Source organism: Rana temporaria, chromosome 6 (genome assembly GCF_905171775.1).
Source record: "Rana temporaria chromosome 6, aRanTem1.1, whole genome shotgun sequence".
Lineage (NCBI taxonomy): Eukaryota > Metazoa > Chordata > Amphibia > Anura > Ranidae > Rana > Rana temporaria.
Window position 1 is genome coordinate 33,303,662 of NC_053494.1, and position 20,135 is coordinate 33,323,796.

The following is a 20,135-nucleotide window of genomic DNA, read 5'->3' on the forward strand; positions in this document are numbered from 1 at the left end:
TGTAATTCAGCTTTAACAAATGTATGTAAAATCTTGTAGAAAATACCTACTTTTTATATTGCTGTATAGCTTCCCACCTTACTGAGGGTGGGGGGGGGGGTTTCAGGGTGCCAAAGCTATACTACACATTCGGCTGCCAATGCAACACATTCAAGTAAAGGCTGTGCTGCAAATGCAAGCAGTTGTGGCAGGCTTTAAATGTTAAACAGTAAAAACAAACTGTCACTGCCCCTACCTATGACTGGTCTTCACAGCAAGGAGCATTGGAAGGGTGGACACATGTCAAACAAAATAACTAAGCTCAACTTGCCAACCGATCAGCCTGTCTAATAGTGCGTTTAAAAACAAGGGGTTCAGTTGCACCCATTTGCAAATACATGCGTAAGCTGCAGGCCCCCTGTGTACTGCCGTCCTAACTCTAAAAATCTTCTCAATGGAAGCACATGTATGCTGATGGATAGATGAAGGGCAGATGACTGGAGGGAGCCCAAATGGTTAAAAAAAAATAAGTTCACCTTTTCCAAATTTAGGGTGCAACATGTTATGAATGCACTGGCCCCTGATTTTCCCACCCTATGAAAGCAGACTGAGGGATCTTCTCTGTTTCGGTTGTCTCCCATTTACAGTCCTGAATGGGGAAAACCACAAAGTTCTGGCAGCCTACTTGTAGTTTTCAATGAACTACCAAGTGCTGTGAGCTCTGTGGTAGTTTATTCATACTTCCTGTCTGGAACTTTTCCTTGCCTCATCGCTAAATGCCTATCCTGCACCTGCTGTTCCCATCCCGAGGAGAGTTTTAATTTCCTGGCACCTACCTGGAGTGGCAATTCCTTGTTTAAAACAAGTCACCCATCCTCTGAGCCCTGTCACTGATATGTTGAAAGACCTACACCAACTGAATGATGAAAAATTTGTAAAAAAAGGTTTTAATTAAATCTGGCTCATGTACAAGGTCTCTCCTTTCTATGTTCAGGATATCTCTGATGTACAGTATTCACTTTTCTATGGTACATTTGCCTGGGTCTCTTTATAAATGACATGCACTAATGCTAGTCTGTTAGCCAGCCATTGTCAATTGAGTTAAATGGCCAGTTATTGGCTGAAACTGGCTTTGGTGAGTGACCGTTTTTGTTTGCAACAAAGCTACAATATCCTGTACTTGGACAAACCAGAAGACTGAATGGTAGCAACCTGTAGCCTGCATTTTTACCTTTCTGTTCATATGCAAGACTGGACCCTGGTTGTTTTAAAGCGGTGGTTCACCCACAATAACATTTTGGCATTAAATTAAGCATAGTAGCGCGAGCTACAGTATGCCTTTATTTATTTTTGCCCCGTACTCACTGTGCAATCCTATAGTGAAGATTCCGACTCCCCGCGGGAATGGGCGTTCCTATCCAGAGGGAAGATGATTGACGGCCGGCTATGGCGCGTCACGCTCCCCGAAGATAGCCGGAGTAGGTCTCGGCTCTTCACGGCGCCTGCGCACAGACGCCGTGAAGAGCCAAGTCTTATTTCGGCTATTTCTGGAGAAGCGTGACGTGCCAGAGCCGGCAGTCAATCATCTTCCCTCTGGATAGAACGCCCATTCCCCGCAGGGAGTTGGAATCTTCACTATAGGATTGCACAGAGAGTACGGGGCAAAAAAAAATAAAGGCATGCTTAATTTAATGCTAGGAAAAAAAAATGTTTTTATAGGGTGAATCCCCTCTTTAAGGAGAGTGATGTACCTGTTTGGTTTCTCTCCCCCCTCAAACTTTTCTAAATTCAGTTGTTTATTGATATACTAGAAATCTAGTTTGCTCCTCCTTTTTTGTGTTTGATATGACAATGTATTTTTTAGCTCTGAATTTCTGATGCGTTACAAGAACATGAATCCTCCTTGTATACAGAGCACAGGAAATCCAATCCCTGGCTGCCCTGTTTTTGAAGACTCAGCATCCTCCTATCACTACTAAGTGAGTTACTCATCAGGATTAAGTATGCAGCCAGTGAATTTTGAGCGCCTCACCTTTGTTTCAGCTCAGTGTCTCTTTAACCACTTCAATTGCAAAGCCTTTCTTTGCTGTAGTCTAAGGCTGGCCATACATGGAGCAAATTTATTTCCGTCAACACAGACCGTTGTCTGCTCCCGGCAGGGGAAGACATCGATGACTGCTAGCGTGTATGGTGATTGCTAGCGATAATAGTAGGAAAATGCCGCAGCTGCTATAGCCGCTAGTGAAAAATCACCCTCTTCTCCAGGCGGGTGGTGGCTTAGCAGACAATTGCTCGGCAGTAGGGATTCCCCTGTCATCACTGTCTGTGTCGATGGAGAAATTGTACAAATTTATTTTCTGCAACCCGTTGTTGCAGGAAAAAAAATTGCGCCGTGTATATCCAGCCAAAATTTTCATTGGCAATTAAGACTTGTGAGTTGTGGCACCAGGAATCTTCAGATTTTTGATGATTCTGACAGGTAGTGCTTTAAAGTGAACCTTCAGTCTCCCGAGCATGATCCTGTCTCTCCACCTTTCTTCCCGTTGTCTGCAGGAATAGGGTTTATTTTTTCTCGTTTTTGTTGACCTTTTTAAATAAAACGTCCGCCCTGCCTCCCCATGCACGTCAGTTGCTGGTGAATGATGCACAATGCTGCACGCTGTGCCGCCTGGGATAGGTACATCACATATCCCAAGAGGCAAAGCTTTTTTTTTTTGGAGGAAAGAAGGGGGAGGCCTGTCAGTGCCTCATAGGGTGGTGTGGAAGCTGAGCCCGTAATACCAGGCAGCCTAGCGATGATGCCACTGGGGAAACATGGCGGCATGGGTGTGAGCACTGCCAGAAGGGAAGAAGCGCTCAGTTGGACCAACTGGGTGGGTGAATATCAAAAGTTAGCAGAACCCCCCACCAGCAATGTTACATTCGTTGACTAAAACATTTTAGTCGACTAACTTAATACCATTTTAGTTAAATTGAGATGACTAAAATACAACTAAAACTAAGTTGAAATTTGATGTCAAAATTAGCACTGGTCTGTTGTGCATGTTCATTCATACCTCAGTACCATAAATAATAACATATTAGATTTTTTGCTCCAGCAGTATATAATGAGTTTGGAATTTGTAGAAATGCTTAAATAATGCATTACAATTTAACTACACCCATTAGATTTTATATGAATAAAATTTGTTTTAGTTGACGAAAACGACCTTGAGATTTAGTTGACTAAATTCGACTAAAATGGGACTAAATGCCATTTTAGTCCCAAGACTAAATTGAAATTTGCTGTCAAAATTAACACTGACCACCAGGTATGTAAGGCCTAAAAAAAAAAAAAAGTGCAGTGTAAAGTTCTGCTTTAAGGCACATCTTCTGGCCAAATTTCCCTCAAAACCTAATTGTCAAGGACAGGGTCCATTCAATCATATCTGCTTTGGGGCACTGTATTATAATGCCACAGTGTGTTAAGACAGTCTATTCAATGCACCAAAATGGACAAAAATTTGAAAATATGCTTTATATATATATATATATATATATTATCCTTGGATGCAGCGCATTACATTGCATGGTAGCTCTGAATATTAATGAAATTTTATCTGTTACCACAATGCACTACGACTGACAGGTGTAAATTTGACACAAGCTATGTTGCAGGATTTAAGAGTTAGATTTTTTTTTTTGGACATGAAGTGATGCACTTAAAGGGTATGTAAAGGATTTTTTTTTTTTTTTTATTTTTTTTAAATAACAAACATGTTTTACTTACCTCCAGTCAGCGGCTGTCTCAGCTCTCCCTCGCAAGAACTCATCACCTTCATGCGAGCTTGCATGGTGATGAGTTATTGTGGGCACGCTCCTGTGATACAGCTAGCAGCCATAGCCACTCACTGTATCACTCGACCCGGCGCGCCGTGTCATTGGATGTGATTGACAGCAGCGCCAGCCAATGGCTTTCAATCAACCAATAAATGACCCGAGAAGCAAGCGTGTTTACGGAGCGGGACTTTCGAGGGGTCAGGTAAGTAAACGGGGCTGCTAATTTGCATCCAATCTACAGCATCCAATGTGTTCATTAGGCCTTCTGCAGCAACAGACAATGTAGTATTGACAGCTCTTTTCCACATGTAGCAGATGACCATTGTTTCAGAGGGAGTGTTGAAACATATTTACCATCACTGGGATTTCCCATGTAACCACAATGAAGAAGCTTTTTGGTTACATTGTGCTTCAGAGCACTATTTAGCAAGACTGGAAACTTGGGTGAATATCCAATGGATCTGGAGTGTCACTGACAACAATCAACTTCATCACCCCACCTGGACCCCCTGCAGATGCTGAAGCTATTTTGAATTTGGACTGAGAAAAGTGATCACCACTGCACTGCTTTTCTAAAACAATGCCAGCACTTTAGAATTCTGTTAGGATTGGGGCACCTCATATGGATATACTTATTCAGGATTATTGACTTACAAAAATAAATAAATAATCAAAATAACTCCTGGAGCATAAGCATTCAAGAACAAGTCAGTAATGGCAACTCCCCATGTAGGTGACCTTAACTGGTTCTGGTGCCGTGGACTCTGGCTCTGTGACTGGCGGAGCCACCTGGCGTCACTCCCGTGCATGCGCACAGGAGCCATCAGTCACGGCACATATGAGTGAAGAAACGGCACGGAGGTAGGTTTTTTTCACAGCGCATGCAACAGACTCACATTTCAGCAGTATCAAAGCAGCATGTCAGTATAGTATCGAGACACAACATCCTCAGCTCCTCCTAGCATGATACAGTCATTGCCCACCTTACATGTTGCGCCTCCCAGGCTTTCTAAAAGGTGTAGGCTGGACACAGCATGAATTGGACTTCATCAATATATATATATATATTTTGATCTTGCACTGGACTGATTGATTATATATAATTTTTTTTATAAACCTTTACCTTAATCAGCTCAAATAAAATAAGTAATATTGTCTCAAAAATTATATATAAAATCCAAGTGACTATATGTGCAATACAGTACTCCAGTTGCTGCTTATCACTCAACTGTTCTCACTCACGTCAATATAAACAATATGTATAGTGCAACGCAACTAGCAACAATTAAACATTAAAGTGAATATATGTACAGAACTGTGCAACAATATGTCTTAAACAGCAAATTACTACAATCAGATAAAACATTGAAGGTCAGTCCAAACAAAGAAATAAAAAGAAAACGGGCACGTGTTGTGACTCAACAGTTCATTGTGCTGTTAATAAAACAAAATACTGTGAACTACCACCTCTGTGTTGAAAAAAAATGTTTGCCCATAAATATTTCTCCACCAGTGAATGGATGGCCACTCACCTTAGACCCCTGTTTCACCAGTGGGTCTAAGTAAGCATTCCCCTAATGGGGGGTAAAACCCAGATAAATGCTTCCACTCAGCTCTTTACTCCCCATCAGTGCTGTATGCTCTCAATCGGCGGTATAGAAAAATCTAGATGCTCTGTCAGATAAAATAGAGGTAGCACACACACCCCTGTTACAGTGCCTTGCGAAAGTATTCGGCCCCCTTGAACTTTGCGACCTTTTGCCACATTTCAGGCTTCGAACATAAAGATATAAAACTAATTTTTTTTTGAAGAATCATCAACAAGTGGGACACAATCATGAAGTGGAATGAAATTTATTGGATATTTCAAACTTTTTAAACAAATAAAAAACTGAAAAATTGGACGTGCAAAATTATTCAGCCCCTTTACTTTCAGTGCAGCAAACTCTCTCCAGAAGTTCAGTGAGGATCTCTGAATGATCCAATGTTGACCTAAATGACCAATGATGATAAATAGAATCCACCTGTGTGTAATCAAGTCTCCGTATAAATGCACCTGCACTGTGATAGTCTCAGAGGTCCGTTTAAAGCGCAGAGAGCATCATGAAGAACAAGGAACACACCAGGCAGGTCCGAGATACTGTTGTGGAGAAGTTTAAAGCCGGATTTGGATACAAAAAGATTTCCCAAGCTTTAAACATCCCAAGGAGCACTGTGCAAGCGATAATATTGAAATGGTGGAAAAAGTATCAGACCACTGCAAATCTACGAAGACCTGGCCGTCCCTCTAAACTTTCAGCTCATACAAGGAGAAGACTGATCAGAGATGCAGCCAAGAGGCCCATGATCACTCTGGATGAACTGCAGAGATCTACAGCTGAGGTGGGAGACTCTGTCCATAGAACAACAATCAGTCGTATACTGCACAAATCTGGCCTTTATGGAAGAGTGGCAAGAAGAAAGCCATTTCTTAAAGATATCCATAAAAAGTGTCATTTAAAGTTTGCCACAAGCCACCTGGGAGACACACCAGACATGTGGAAGAAGGTGCTCTGGTCAGATGAAACCAAAATCTAACTTTTTGGCAACAACGCAAAACGTTATGTTTGGCGTAAAAGCAACACAGCTCATCACCCTGAACACACCATCCCCACTGTCAAACATGTTGGTGGCAGCATCATGGTTTGGGCCTGCTTTTCTTCAGCAGGGACAGGGAAGATGGTTAAAATTGATGGGAAGATGGATGGAGCCAAATACAGGACCATTCTCGAAGAAAACCTGATGGAGTCTGCAAAAGACCTGAGACTGGGACGGAGATTTGTCTTCCAACAAGACAATGATCCAAAACATAAAGCAAAATCTACAATGGAATGGTTCACATATAAACATATCCAGGTGTTAGAATGGCCAAGTCAAAGTCCAGACCTGAATCCAATCGAGAATCTGTGGAACGAAGTAAAAACTGCTGTTCACAAACGCTCTCCATCCAACCTCACTGAGCTTGAGCTGTTTTGCAAGGAGGAATGGGCAAAAATGTCAGTCTCTCGATGTACAAAACTGATAGAGACATACCCCAAGCGACTTACAGCTGTAATCGCAGCAAAAGGTGGCGCTACAAAGTGTTAACTTAAGGGGGCTGAATAATTTTGCACGCCCAATTTTTCAGTTTTTAATTAAAAAAGTTTGAAATACCCAATAAATTTCGTTCCACTTCATGATTGTGTCCCACTTGTTGATCTTCAAAAAAAAATTACAGTTTTATATCTTTATGTTTGAAGCCTGAAATGTGGCAAAAGGTCGCAAAGTTCAAGGGGGCCGAATACTTTCGCAAGGCACTGTATCTTTTTGCTTGTCAATGCGTTTCTGGACTCCTGACAGACCCTTGCATCTTTCATCCAGTGTTGCACTGACGTTTCTGGGTCATGGGGAAAGAAAAAGAATCTGTGGGAAAAGGTAGTTGAACTGTATAACACAGGAAAGGGATATAAAAAGATATCTAAGGAATTGAGAATGCCAATCAGCAGTGTTCAAACTCTAATAAAGAAGTGGAAAATGAGGGGTTCTGTTGAAACCAAACCATAGTCAGGTAGACCATCTAAATATTCAGCCACCACTGCCAGAAAAATCGTTCGGGATGCAAAGAAAAACCCACAAATAACTTCAGGTGAAATACAGGACTCTCTGAAAACATGTGGTGTGGTTGTTTCAAGATGCACAATAAAGAGACACTTGAGGAAAGATGGGCTGCACGGTCGAGCCACCAGAAGAAAGTCATTACTACACAAATGCCACAAAGTATCCCACTAAAATGTTTTAATGTAAGCATTAAGGAGAGCTATAATTCATGTGTCATAGTTCATCATAATACAGAAAGCAGTGTGTTTATTTTAAATATTTGCTCCACGAGGCCATATACATTCGTTCTGTGTGAAGGGCAAAGTATTAGGCTATTTCCTGCGCTGGATGAATGTTTTTCATTGATTTAAAGTGGAATTAAACTTCCATCGATTGTACCTATCGGTAAGCCTATAATAAAGCTTACTGATAGGTACTTTAAATACTGTATCCCCTAAACGTGTGCAGTTTAGGAGATATTTACTGCATATGCAGCTGATAACATCTTTGGCGAATGCGCTCTGAAGGAATTTTTTCAGAGCCTCATGCCCTAACCGGTGGCTCCCGCGCGCATGCGGCTCCGGCCAGTCACAGAGCCGTAGTCCACGGTTCCGGAAGAAAGATGGGCGTGGCCTCCAGCGGTGACAACGAGGGCTTCGTTTGCAGGTAAGTTTCAAATAATGTGTTAGTATGCGATGCATATTAGCACATTATGGGCCGGATTCAGATAGGAGATACAACACCGTATCTCCAGATACGCCGTCGTATCTATGCGCCTGATTCAGAGAATCAGTTACGCATAGATTTCCCTAAGATCCGACCGGCGTAAGTGTCTTACACTGTCGTATCTTAGGCTGCATATTTACGCTGGCCGCTAGGTGGCGCTTCCGTATAGTTACGCGAGGAATATGCTAATTAGGTATTTACGCCGATTCAGAAACGTACTTCCCGCCGGCGCATTTTTTTACGTTGTTTACGTTAGGCTTTTTTCGGCTTATAGTTACCGCTGCTATATGAGGCGTAGCTAATGTTAAGTATGGACGTCGTTCCCGCGCCGAGTTTTGAAAATTTTACGTCGTTTGCGAATAGGGCTGGACGTCATTTATGTTCACGTCGAATCCAATACGTCCTTGCGACGTACTTTGGAGCAATGCACACTGGGATATTTCACGGACGGCGCATGCGGCGTTCACAAAAAACGTAAAATACGCGGGGTCATCTTAAATTTAGGTAAAACACGCCCACAACATCCCCATTTGAATTAGGCGGGCTTACGCCGCCACACATACGTTACGCCGCCGTAACTAAGGGCGCAAGTTCTTTCTGCATATGGAACTTGTGCCCGAAGTTACAGCGGCGTAACGTATCTGAGATACGTTCCGCCCGCAGATTGATAGACGAATCTATCTGAATCCGGGCCTATGACTTTACTTTGCAGGTCAGGGAAAAAAAGAAAAGGGAAGCAATTTAAAAGCTCCATTTGGCCACTAGTAGGCGCTAGGTATCATAGCACCATCAAATGACCAAATGTGGTATTTTCCTTTTCAAAACAGTGAAAAACATTCAACCTGCACAGAAAATAGACTTATAACAATTGTTTTTTTTACTGCAGTCACAGAACACATGTATATGCACTTTCACTGGGCGAATTGCTATGCAAACATTTAATAAATATACGCCAGGGCTTTTTTTCAGGGGGAACTCAGTTCCACCACCTCTGGCTCCAAACCCTTTGGGCCTGCTCACCACAATCACTTGTAAACACAGAAGTCTGGTTTCTGTGTTTACAAGTGACAGCTCTGCACTGTGTGTAGCCCCCCTGAACTCGGCACTCTGTATGTAATGCAATCCTCGTATTTAAGACCCTTGTACTGTTTGTGAAATCTGAACGGGATCGTGGTTGAGTTCCTGCACCTATTTTCTGAGAAAAAAAGCTCTGAATATACCCCATAGTGTCTGTTCCCATTTCAGTACTACAGTGCAGTGCATTTAAAAAAAATGTAACATTTCCAAATTTTCCTGCGTTTTAGTAAATTGGGAAGCTCTTAGAAATCACTGGCAACCGTTATTAATTGCTCATTGCTTAACCACTTCTATACCAGGCACTTACGCACCTTCCTGCCCAAGCCAATTTTCAGCTTTCATCGCTGTCGCACTTTGAATGACAATTGCGCGGTCATGCTACACTGTACCCAAACAATTTTTTTATAATTTTGTTCCCACAAATAGAGCTTTATTTTGGTTGTATTTGATCGCCTCTGCGATTTTTATTTTTTGCGCAACAACTAAAAAAATGACCGAAAATTTTGAAAAAAATAAAGTTTGTATTTTTTTGTTAATTTTTTTTGTAAATAAGTAAGTTTTCTTCTTCAATTATGGGCACCGATGAGGTGGCACTGATGGGCACTCATAGGCGGCACTGATGGGCACTCATAGGCGGCACTGATGGGCAATGGACACTGAGGGGTGGCACTGATGGCATTGCTGGGCATCACTGTTTATTTACTAATTTGTGCCAGTCAGTGCCCATGTTGCTATTCAGTGCCCATTTGTGGGCACTGATTGGCATCTATTGTACAATTTTTTTTTATTGTTGCCCCCTTTGCTGGTGGTCCTGGCGGCTTCCCTGGTGGTCCAGTGTGGGCATCCAAAGGGGGGGCTGCACTGGTAAACAATCAGCACGAACCCCCCCCCCCCCTGTCAGGAGAGCCGCCGATCGGCTCTCTACTCACGTCTGTCAGATGCGAGTGAGGAAGAGACGATCAACAGCTCTTCCTGTTTACATCATGATCAGTCGTGATTGGACATGGCTGATCACGTGGTAAAGAGCCTCCACCGAGATCGGAGATACAGGGTGTCAGACTAACACCCCACATCACCGATCGGTGCACGCTAGCATGTTATCCTGCTGGACGTCAATAGATGTCCAGTCAGGATAACACAACCACTTCCCGGACATCAATATACTATTGACCAGGCGGGAAGTGGTTAAGAAATTGGCTGAAGCCAAATACAGGGCAATCTTAGAAGAAAACCTGTTTGAGTCTGCAAAAGACTTGAGACTGGGGCGGAAGTTCACCTTCCAGCAGGACAACGACCCTAAACATGCAGCCAGAGCTACAATGGAATGGTTTAGATCAAAGCATATTCATGTGTTAGCATGGCCCAGTCAAAGTCCAGACCTAAACCCAATTGAGAATCTGTGGCAAGACTTGAAAATTGCTGTTCACAGACGCTCTCCATCCATCCTGACAGAGCTTGAGCAATTTTGCATAGAAGAATTGGCAAAAATGTCCCTCTCTAGATGTACAAAGCTGGTAGAGACATCCCCAAAAAGACTTGCAGCGAAAGGCAGTTCTACAAAGTATTGACTCAGAGGGGCTGAATACAAATGCATGTCACACTTTTCAGATATTTTTTTGTAAAAAATAATACATTTATCATTTTCTTTCCACTTCACAATTATGTGCCACTTTGTGTTGGTCTATCACATAAAATTCCAATAAAATAAATGTGTGTTTTTGGTTGCAACATGACAAAATGTGGACAATTTCAAGGGGTATGAATACTTTTTTAAGCCACTGTATATGCAGACTGGCATGCTTGTTATACTCACTGTGGAACTGTATTGTGTAAAAAGGCTCTTTGATCGTCTATGCACAGATCCTCCCCCTCCACAGGGTCTCTCCAGGCAAGGCCAGATAAGACAGAGTAAAAGTGGTCCCCCTGCACATGCTCAGTTTGGTCTCTATTGCTGGAGAGAATATTTCCTTGTTGAGCTGAGCTTTTCAGGTCACGTGATATTGACATCACACATGTGGGCGTGTGTACAGATCCTAAATGACAGCCCAGTCCCTCCCTCCTCTTCCATGCCTAGTAACTAAAAAAGGTGGCCCCGCCCCTTAGTTATTAAAGAGCAGGATCTGGGGACCACCTTGTGGTGTATTGTTACACGATAATTGCAAACAATATTGGCGAACTAGAGACATGGTTGATCTGCTGCTAATAATAATCCAGGCTAACAGTGATCACAGCGCTGTAATCTGTGAGTGGAAATACCAGTCCGCAATGCTGAAACAAAAGCACCAACCGCTCACCCCTTGTACCCGGATGTGACTTTATCGGCCACTTCCCAGTGCCCCCATGCCTTCAGAAAACAACGCAGCCAGGACCATAGGCTGCACTTCCATCCACCGCACGGCGACCTCCCTCAGAGCAGATGATCCTTTCATATTTACATAAGCGCTGAGATGTTTCCTACACTGTAAGTTGCTGTCTGATATTGTCCAATAACAACCGTTCTGCTGCACTTAGATGGCGCTGCTCTTCCCTCACTGTTACAAGATAATCAATGTTTTTCACTTTGCCTGACACTGGCCATAATTATAGCACCCTCTGTGTACATTGTAGGAACATTTAGTTGGGCTCCACTGTAGACAGAGAGCCGGGGGTAATTTGTTTAGGGTTAGTCTGGAAGAGTTTCAGGGGTTCTTCTCTGTTGCCTCCCCCTGGCTTCTAGAACTGCTGGAGAGTTCTAGGACTTAGAGGCCGCCCTCTAAGTCCTAGAATTCTCCAGAGGGGCAGAAAATGAGACCTGAATATTTATGGAATCTCCTCCAATCCCTGGCTAAGGACCCAGAAGGTGGAGTGGCAGGCTATAAGTATTCTTGAGCCTGGTCTTGTGAGGAGCAGAGTCCAGGGCCCTGTCGCCCAGAGGGGCCCCCTGTGTTAAGGGGCTCTTCCCCTGGGCAGAAGGAAGGAGTCAGAGGAGGAGAGAGAAAGAGAGAGCAGCAGCTGAAGCCTCACACACTTTCAGCATCAGCTAGGCTTTCCTGAGCCATCCTGGGAGCCTTTGGCACCTGTCCAGCAGGAGGCCTGAGCTACAGGATCCACCAAAGGGACAAATAGCTAGATTCACAAAGGGCGTCCTAACTTTGCGGCGGCGTAGCGTATCGTGTTTACACTACGCCGCCGTAAGTTAGCGAGGCAAGTACATGATTCACAATGTACTTGCCTGCTAAGTTACGTCGGCGTAGCTTAAATCGGCGGGCGTAAGGGCGCCTAATTCAAATGTGTTTGAGGGGGGCGTGTTTTATGTCAATGGCGCTTGACCTCACGTTTTTTACGTTTTCTTTTACTGCGCATGCGCCGGGCGCCTACGTTTCCCAGTGTGCATTGTGGCTAAGTACGCCGCACGGGCCTATTGATTTTGACGTGGACGTAAACAACGTAAATCCTGATTCACGGACGACTTACGCAAACGACGTAAAAAATTCGAATTTCGACACGGAACGGCGGCCATACTTGACATTACTATTCCAATAGAGCCTAGCTCTAACTTTACGCGGCCTATCTCTTACGTAAATGGCGTAAAAGTACTGCGTCGGCCGGGCGTACGTTTGTGAATCGGCGTATCTCCTCATTTACATATTCTACGCCGACCGCAATGGAAGCGCCACCTAGCGGCCATACAAAATATTGCAATCTAAGATAGGAAGGCGCAAGCCGTCGTATCTTAGATATGTTCAAGCGTATCTCTGTTTGAGCATACGCTTAAACATAAGTCGGCGTAGATTCTGAGTTAGGTCGACTTATCTACTGATAAGCCGGCCTAACTCTTACTGAATCTACCTATTGGTGCGTAGCTTCAACCACCACACCCCAGAGCAGGCCCGGCCTGGGACAAAAAATAGGCCCGGGCTGTTTAGACTGAGCAGCCAACTTTTCCAGGGGGGGGGGGGGTGTCTAATGCCTACTTACGTTTGCTAATAGGTGTGCCTCATTCCCATCTCAGAAAGTTGGGAGGTATGCTCAGAGTCCTGACCTCAACCCGATAGAACACCTTTGGGATGAATTAGAGCGGAGACTGTGAGCCAGGCCTTCTCATCCAACATCAGTGCCTGAACTCACAAATGTCCTTCTGGAAGAATGGTCAAACATTCCCATAGACACACTCCTAAACCTTGTGGACAGCCTTCCCAGAAGAGTTGAGGCTGTTATAGCTGCAAAGGGTGGGCCAACTCAATATTGAACCCTACGGAATATAATGGCGCATACACACGACCGTTTTTCATGACGAGAAAAATGCAATTTTTTTAATTGGTCATTAAAAAAAATTGTGTGTGGGCTCCAGAGCATTTTTCTCGACGTGAAAAATGGGCATTAAAAATTTAGAACATGCACTATTTTTTTCTCGTCGTTTCACGTTGTGAAAAACGGTCATGTGTAGGCTTTAACGACGGGAAAAAAACGCTTATGAGACGGGAGCACCCGTTCTGGTAAAACTAGCGTTTTTAATTGAGAAAGCACATTCGTCACGCTGTAACAGACTGAAAAGCGCAAATCGTCTCTCACCAAACTTTTGCTGACACGAAATCAGCAAAAGTCGCCCAAAGGGTGGCACCATCCGAATGGAACTTCCCCTTTATAGTGACCTTGTATATGTTGCACGTCACCGCGATTATCTTGAGCATTTTTTTTTTTTTTTTTTACGATCGTGTGTATGTAGGGTTGCCACCTTTTCTTCAAGCCAAACCCGAACACTTTAGCGGCCTGGGACACCTTTGGGTGCCCCAAGTAGAGTAATAATGTGGTGTGCATAGCATGCCGTAGCGAACAGTGGGTGTGGCCAAATTGCTCTTGCTGACATCATCACCCTGCCCCCCAGTGATGCTGAACCTGCCCCCAGATAACCGCCGACAGTGTGACTATTTTGGTTACTTGGGAAGCCACAGGCCAGTCAGGATAATGTGTCCGGGTTTCAGTCTGCCTGAAACCCGGACACATGGGTCAAAACCTGGACTGTTCGGGTGAATCCCGAACAGGTGGCAACCCTATGTGTATGCAAGGCAGGCTTGCCAAGAATCACATCGAGAAAAACGTTTTTTTCCATGACATTAAAAAGGGTTGTGTGTACGTGGCATAAGATTGGGATGTCGGGACCCTTCGGGATAAGACCGCGCTATATATCAGGATACCTCTCAACTCAACTCATTAAAGTTCATGTGCGTGTAAAGGCAGGTGTCCCAATACTTTTGACAATATAGGCCCAGATTCTCGTAGATCGCTGTATCTTTGTGCGGGCATAACGTATCCTATTTACGTTACGCCTCCGCAACTTAGACGGGCAAGTGCAGTATTCTCAAAGCACTTGCTCTGTAAGTTGCAGGGGCTTAGCGTAAATAGGCCGGCGCAAGCCCGCCTAATTCAAATTTGGAAGATGTGGGCATGTGTTATGTAAATGTTATGTGACCCCACGTAAATTAAGATTTTTACGAACGGCGCATGCGCCGTCCGTGGACATATCCCAGTGTGCATTGCTCCAAAGTACGCCGCAGGGACGTATTGGTTTCGACGTGAACGTAAATGATGTCCAGCCCCATTCATGGACGACTTACGCAAAAAACAAAAATTTTTCTAAATTCGACGCGGGAACAGAGTCCATACTTAACATTGGTACGCCGCATGTACGCCTCATATAGCAGGGGTAACTTTACGCTGGGAAAAGCCTAACTTAAGCGGCGTATCTGTACTGCGTCGGCCGGGCGTACGTTCGTGAATTTGCGTATCTAGCTGATTTACATATTTCTAGGCGTAAATCAGCGTACACGCCCCTAGCGGCCAGCGTAAATATGCAGTTAAGATCTGACGGCGTAAGAGACGGATCTAATACAAATCTATGCGTAACTGATTCTAAGAATCAGGTGCATAGAATAGATACGACGGCTCAGACTCAGAGATACGACGGCGTATCTGGAGATACGCCGTCGTATCTCCTTTGAGAATCTGGGCCATAGTGTATGCAGATTTCACTGCTCAGCCTGAATTCTCAGATTTTGCCCTCTTGTGGTTAAAACTGAAATTACAACCCACTATAAAACCCCCCCTTCCTAGATCCATCCCCAAGTCCATTTCCTCCTTCCTTTTTTTAAAAAGCATGTGCTGAAAATGGCCATTTCAATCAGAAGGACAGTTTTTCCAAAACAAATACGAATACAGAATGTGGCCTTGGTTTAAACAAATGTCTCATAATAAATATAAATAAATTCTGCTGGAGTGATCTTACCAAGATGGCCGATGTGCCACCTCCAACATGGCTGCTACAGCCGGCTGGGTCACGTGAGGAGGGCAGAGCTCATCCTGTCATGTGACTGTGGCTCATGTGACTGTTGTGGAGTGTTGTGTAGTGAGTGGGGAGATGAGGGTGGATGGATGAGGTGAGGTGAGGAGTGCTGAGTGTCAGTACCGGGTAAGGAATGCCTTCCAATAAGTCAGTGTCTGATGCCCCCATCACCCAGTTCAGGAACTGCAGGATCCTCAGGGAGCACCGACTGCAGTGGTAAGTACCCCAGGAGGACCCCACACTCCTCTGATCTGCGCTTCTTTATCTTATATTTATGTATGAAGGAAAATGTTACGATGGTTTGTATGAAAGTCTAAAAATACGGCGCTAATCTACGAAAGGAATATGTGTCACGCTTCGCTTAATGAAGATCACATCCTGTAATGTGCGAAAGAGCGCCCTATTTACAAAAAAATATGTATTTTATGTTCATCTAAACCAGGGGTCTCAAACTGCTGTTGCAGAACTACAAGTCCCATCATGCCTCTGCTTATAGGACCCATGCTTGTAACTGTCAGCCTTGCAATGCCTCATGGGACTTGTAGTTCTGAAACAGCTGGAGGGCCACCAGTGTGAGTCCCCCGATCTAAACCCTAATGACAGTTGATGCAGGGTGTCAGTCTGACACCCCGCAACACCGATCTAGGTAAAGAGTCTCTCACGGAGACTCTTTACCACGTGATCAGTCGTGTCCAATCACGGCTGATCACCATGTAAACAGGAAAAGCCGGTAATCTGCTTTTCCTGTCAGACGCGGGTAGAGGAGAGCCGATCGGCTGCGCCTCTGACAGGGGGGTTTTTGCTGATCGATTATCAGCACAGCCCCCCCCCCCCCCCCAAGGATGCCCACTGGACCACCAGGGATGCCACTAGACCACCAGGGATGCAAAAAAAAACCAGGTATGCCACCCAAGACCACCAGGGATGACAATGACACAATAATGGATGCCAATCAGTGCCCACAATGGGCATCACAGATTGGCAGGCATTGTTTGGCACTGATTGGCATCCATTAGTACAACACATACGATAGTGCCACCTATCAGTGCCCATCTATGCCCATCCGTGCCGCCTATCAGTGCCCATCCGTGCCGCCTATCAGTGCCCATCCGTGCCGCCTATCAGTGCCCATCCGTGCCGCCTATCAGTGCCCATCCTTCAGGTATGGAAGTGGTTAAAAAAAAATAACAAACATGTTATACTTACCTCCACTGTGCAGCTAGTTGAAAGAATTTGGCTCATGTATGGAGGCATGAGGTTGCCAACATCTCTGTATCAATTGAAAAAGATGAATACCTCTAAGTGAGGTGAGATTTTTCGGGCAACCAAAAAAAAATATAGTGACAACTAGGTCATAAAAATATATAAATTTTAATACATTAATTTACAGCATAAACATTTCATAGTGACAACATTATTAACATAATAATGTTGTCACTATGAAATGTTTATGCTGTAAATTAATGTATTAAAATTTATATATTTTTATGACCTAGTTGTCACTATATTTTTTTTTGGTTGCCCGAAAAATCTCACCTCACTTAGAGGTATTCATCTTTTTCAACTGTGCAGCTAGTTTTGCACAGAGTGTCCCCGATCCATGTCTTCTGGGGTCCCTCGGCGGCTGTCTCTGATCCTCCCACAAGAACTAACCCCCTTCACGGGAGCGCTCTCCCATGGGGGTTAGTTCTTGTGGGCGCGCTCCCGTGATGCAGCCGGCGTGACTGAATCACTTAGCCCCGCCCCCAATGCGCCGCTGCTGTCAATCTAGCCAATCAACAGCCAGACTGAGTGGAAAAGAGGACGTCGAAGGTGAGCGCAGCAGGTGAACGGGCGCAGGTAAACAAAAAAGCAAAACGATGATGACGCCAATTGTGGGGGCCATCATTGGCAGTTTTTTTTTTTACCTTGATACATAGGATGCATGAAGGTGAAAAAAAAACAAAAAACCTATACAACCCCTTTAACCACTTCAATACCACGCACTTTTACCCCCATTTTCTGCTTTCGGTGCTGTCACACTTTGAATGACAAATGTCATGCAACACAAATTTTTTATAGTTTTGTTCATCCTACTTGAGAGTTCTTTTCGTGGTATTTAATCACCGCTGTATTTTTTTATTTTTTGGCTAAATTTTATTTAAAAAATTTTTTTTTTTTTTTTTAAACTGCATTTTTCTTCTTTTTTGTTATAACATTTTGCAAATAAATAATCTTTCTTCATAAATTTGGCCCACCATTTATTCTGCGACATTTCTTTGGTGAAATAACCCAAATCAGTGTGTATATATATAACAACCAAGTATTGAAACTTGAAGCATATACTGTATGTTGTGTGTTTTTTCTTTTTTTTTATCTAAGTTATGCTTAAAGTGGATGTAAACCCGAAATTTTATTTTTATTTTTTTATTATGTCACAATGTAGAGTATAAGATTTCCTATCATCTGTGCCCAGTCTTGCCACACAGAGTTAATCCAGCTCTGAGCAATCCTCTTTTATTGTTCAGTGAAATAAAACGGACTTGGAAAATCCTTAGTCCATTCCGCCCCCTTGCTGTGAGTGACAGGTTATTTAAATATCTCATGCACTAGCCTGGAGACAGGCATTATTTTTAAATTCCCACCCCCACTCCTTTTCTGAAGTCATGTGGTTACTTTTCTGGATTTTGACTGGATGTTAGTGATCATAGCAGAAGTCAGTGTAAGGAATACATAGGAAAAAATGCATGTTGACAAGGGGAGTGTAGAGGTGGGCGGGGAGTCTACTGACATCACGACTCCACCCACCGAGCTCCAGACAACAGATCCACCCACAGAATCTGCAGTTTCTCGGGTCTCATAACAGACAGAGCTCTGGTATTTGCACCTTTGAAATTAAATTAGAAGAGGCAGATTCCAGGTGTGTGTGTTTTTTTTTTTTTTACTGACCGCTTTCTTTAAAGTCTCACCTCTGCCCCTAACTGTTGTAGGGAGAATCTATGGGTGCGGCAGGGGAGGATCCTCAACCCCAAAAAACTTTTCTTTGATGAGAAAGGGGCAGCTGATGTCAAGGTGGACTGTCATGGGAGAATCCTTGCACCCGGATTTATTGACACACAGATCAATGGTAAGATATTCCTATCTAGAAGAGTTCTGATCTGCTTGTCTACAGTAAGAGAACGGCGCTGCTCTTGTAGCCTGAATAGACCATTTTATGGAGAAATTATAATAGTTTTATGTTTCTTTTCATCATTTTTAAACTGTTTTATAATATTTTTTTTTTAACAATTTATACAAATAAGTAATATATGCCAAATGGTTTACATTTGGTTTATGGCGGGATCAATTTACACAGCGCTTTACATATATATATATATACCGTATTTATCGGCGTATATCGCGCACTATTTTCCCCTTAAAATAAGGGGAAAATCGTGGGTGCGCAATATACGCCGATAGCCGCTTCCCGCGCTCAGTTTGAAATCCTGCGCCGACATATACCGAGTGCAGTACACTCGGGTACATTCGGCCAGGCTCGGCTTCGCTCGTGCTCACGCATAAACGTCACAGAGCGCGAGCGACGCCGAGCCTTGCTGAATGTACCCGAGTGTACTGCACTCGGTATATGTTGGCGGAGGCGTTCGAACTGAGTGCGGGAAGCTGGGACTCGATTTGAGGCGAGGGCTGGAGAAGCCGGGAGGACACCATCGAGGCCGCAGACGGACGCCGGACCGGACGATGGACGCTGGGAAGACACCAAAACTGTAGGTAATGAAATCATATAACATTTTTTTTTTTTTTACAGGAATTTCGGGGGCGCGCGGTATACGCGGGAGCGCGTTATACCGCGATAAATACGGTATATATATATATATATATATATATATATATATATAGTACATTCACGTCAGACCCTGCCCTCAAGGAGCTTACACTCTAAGGTCCCCAACTCCCATTCATACGTACACATATTAGGGCCAATTTGAGCAGGAGCCAATTAACCACTTAAGGACCGCCTAACGCCGATATACGTTGGCCGAATGGCGCGGCTGGGCACAATCACGTACCTGTACGTCCTCTTTAAGTGCCCAGCCGTGGGTCGCGCGCCCCCGCGACCCGGTCCAAAGCTCCGCGGCCGCGGGACCCGCAGACCCGATCGGTCACAGGAGCTGAAGAACGGGGAGAGGTGAGTGTAAACACACCTTCCCCGCTCTTCACAGTGGCAGAGTCACTGATCGTCTGTTCCCTGATATAGTGAAAGATGAGCACTGACGTCACAAGTCCAGCCCCGCCCCCATACAGGCGACAGATGTACCTGTACGTTGATTTGCCTGCCGTGCCATTCTGCCGACATATATCTCTACGTTAGGCAGTTGGCAAGTGTTTAACCACTTGAGGACCGCCGCACTCCGATATACGTTGGCAGAATGGCACGGCTGGGCACAAGAGCATATATATACGTCCCCTTTAAGAGCCCAGCCGTGGGTCGTGCGCGCACACGACCCGGTCCAAAGCTTCGTGACCGCACCTGCGGGACCCACGGACCCGATCGCCGCCGGTGTCCCGCGATCGGTCATAGGAGCTGAAGAACGGGGAGAGGTGTGTGTAAACACACCTTCCC

At 44.3% G+C, this 20,135-nt stretch overlaps 1 protein-coding gene across 1 annotated transcript in view; it reads left to right on the forward strand.

The window, feature by feature from the left end:
- Nucleotides 1-15,545: 15,545 nt before the first annotated feature.
- The window catches only part of AMDHD2 (amidohydrolase domain containing 2), a 41,129-nt gene continuing 36,539 nt past the window's right edge, over nt 15,546-20,135 (forward strand). The window contains exons 1-2 of the mRNA XM_040356620.1: nt 15,546-15,751; nt 18,505-18,641. Coding sequence (XP_040212554.1) covers nt 15,669-15,751; nt 18,505-18,641 — 220 coding nt within the window. The 5' untranslated portion in view covers nt 15,546-15,668. The remainder of the gene's footprint in view (nt 15,752-18,504; nt 18,642-20,135) is intronic.